The 2500-nt window shown below is 41.2% G+C and overlaps 1 protein-coding gene across 1 annotated transcript in view; it reads left to right on the forward strand.

Annotated features, from left to right (window-relative positions):
- Positions 1-1022: 1022 nt before the first annotated feature.
- Positions 1023-2500, forward strand: part of LOC137985423 (dermatan-sulfate epimerase-like protein) — a 3448-nt gene continuing 1970 nt past the window's right edge. Inside the window, 3 exon segments of the mRNA XM_068833046.1 lie at positions 1023-1100; positions 1103-2013; positions 2015-2500. The exon segment at positions 2015-2500 is cut by the window's right edge and continues 1970 nt beyond it. Of these exon segments, the coding sequence (XP_068689147.1) occupies positions 1023-1100; positions 1103-2013; positions 2015-2500 (1475 nt within the window).

Below are 2500 nucleotides of genomic sequence, written 5' to 3' on the forward strand. Positions count from 1 at the left end.
CTAACATGGAATTGCTACAAAATTTGGATTGGTTTTCATTGCGCTTGTTTTTCCACCTTCTGTGATTGGTCAAAGTTTATTACTATTGGTTATTAGCGACACATCCATTGAAAACCGCTCTATTAGGAGGTAATTACAGAATTAGTACTTGATAATAATTATTGACAATTCTTAAAAGAAAAAAACAGTACATTCTGAGATTAAGTTGAAATAACATACAGAGATTAAACAAAACTACACACAAGTTACACACAATACCTCAAGGGGAAATGCTCCTTTAGCCATTTTTAAACAAAATGTTTCTACAATAGTTTATTGTTCTTGGCTGCGATATATTTCTTGACTTGGAATTTGCTCCGACCTTTTAATTTAAAACCCTTATATTAGGAAGGACCTGTCTTTTTCTAAAATCCCACAATTTTACCAATTAAGATCAGATAATTCAGTAAGGAGATAATGATAGCATGATTCCAAAGATCATGTCTTGTAAACAAAAAGCGGTATAAGATTCCTTTGATGTCATAAATAATACTGTTTTAAATTATTCCAAAACGGGTTTGAATGGGAACAAAAGAAAAATAGTGATAATGGTTCGTAAATACGGTCTCAAGTGGCTTTTGGTCCGCCGGCGCAATGACAGCTTTCCTGTAATATATGAAATGAAAACTCTTACAGCCACAAACAACGGCAAAAAGTTTCTTCTTGATTTGCGCATAAAATCGAGTACGGCACAAAGCCCCTCCTTGCAAGATACCGGTTGTTGTTGTTGAGTGTTGTCAAATAGGCGCTGTCATTGTCCGATGGAATTTGCCAGAAGCAGGATTCTTCTGTTGCGTAGCTAGGTAGCTGGTTATGTTCACATTTAAGATCACATTCTGAGATCGCCAATTCTCCGCGGTATCGCAGTTCCCACCATTGACTTTTGGAGTTAACGAAGATGTATCACTTGAAATTACGCTTTCTTTCACTTTGCAGAAACAAAAGACGAAAACCCTTAAAGAAATGATTTAGTTCACTGGATTATGCTGATCCTTCTGTTTGACTTGGTTCAAATATCACGAGAACGAGCAGTCCACCCTAACCTCTATTTTTCCGCCGGAATGAAGTCAATCGCTTGCGACAGCAGGCGAAAACAACTCATCGGGAGATTTTCGCTGGCATAGCAGAAGCTGCTGAGTATATCAAAGCAAAGCCCTTAAGATATCTGCCACCAAGAGACTGGTTTAAATTTTCTAGTAGATGGAACGAAGACCATGGGAATAACTTTGGAGCTTTAGCTATGTACTGTGTGTTGAACCACACTGACATTAAAGCTAGAAATATTGCTTTGCAATTTTTTGACAACTTCGTCTCCTTACCAAACTGGCGTTTTAGGGCGAACATGGTGGACGACGTACCTGTGGCACATAGCCTGGTTGGCGTAGCAACGGCCTATGATTTTCTTTACGAACACCTCGATGTTGGTTTGAAAGAGAAAACTTTCACGAAGATTGCAAATGTCACCAAGGAGCTTTACGAAAGGTCCTTTAAGCTTTCCTGGGGTTCACAGTACATCCAAAATCACGTTGCTACTAATTATGTAGCCTTGTTAATAGGAGCATTGGTCGTTGAGCAAGAAATCGAAGAAGCAAAGATTTGGAAAACACGAGCACATCGTATGCTTCATCGTACCATGTTTCTTCTTAATCTTGTCAAGGATGGTTCTATGGAAGAAGGAGTAGCGTATGGTTCTTACACTTCAAGGTCTCTGACTCAGTATATTTTCCTGGCTAACCGACACCTTGGAATTGACTTGACGAACAACAACTGGTTGGCAGAACACTTCTGGTTCATGTATCGTACGATTCTTCCAGGATTCACCGAGACTGTTGGCATTGCAGATTCAAACTCCAATTGGTTCTACGGACCCGAGAGCCAGCTCGTTTTCTTGGATAATTACGTCATGAGAAACGGCTACGGAAACTGGCTTGCGGGTCGAATCCGAAGAATGCGATTAAAGATCGCTAAAATTGCCTGCTTCCCATCGTTATTGCACGCTCCATACCGAGTTCATCTTCTACAACGCAAGTATTCCAGAAACCGAACCTCCGAATGCAACAACTCCGCAGCTTCATGTTTTCAAGGACTGGGGAGTCGTGACATACGGAGGCGGAGCGTTAGATAAGGACGGACGAAAGCATACATTTCTATCGTTTAAGACGAGTGTATTGCACGGAAGAGCGATGAACAACATTTTCAGACACAAACCTCTGACGTGGATTGAAGGGTGGCGTAATTTCAACCCAGGCCACGAGCATCCAGACCAAGGATCCTTTGTATTTGCGCCCCATGGTGTCCCTTTTATCACTGAGGCACTCTATGGCCCGAAATACACATGGCTGAATAATGCGCTTCTATTTGGTCCAGCAACGATTCCCAGTTGTTCCGAATCTCATGAAGGACAAATTGGAGACTGTGAGCAGTGGATGGTTTACAGAAACGAGTCCACGTGGCTTGCTGA

The sequence above is a fragment of the Montipora foliosa genome, chromosome 14 (genome assembly GCF_036669935.1).
Source record: "Montipora foliosa isolate CH-2021 chromosome 14, ASM3666993v2, whole genome shotgun sequence".
NCBI classification, from domain to species: Eukaryota; Metazoa; Cnidaria; class Anthozoa; order Scleractinia; family Acroporidae; genus Montipora; species Montipora foliosa.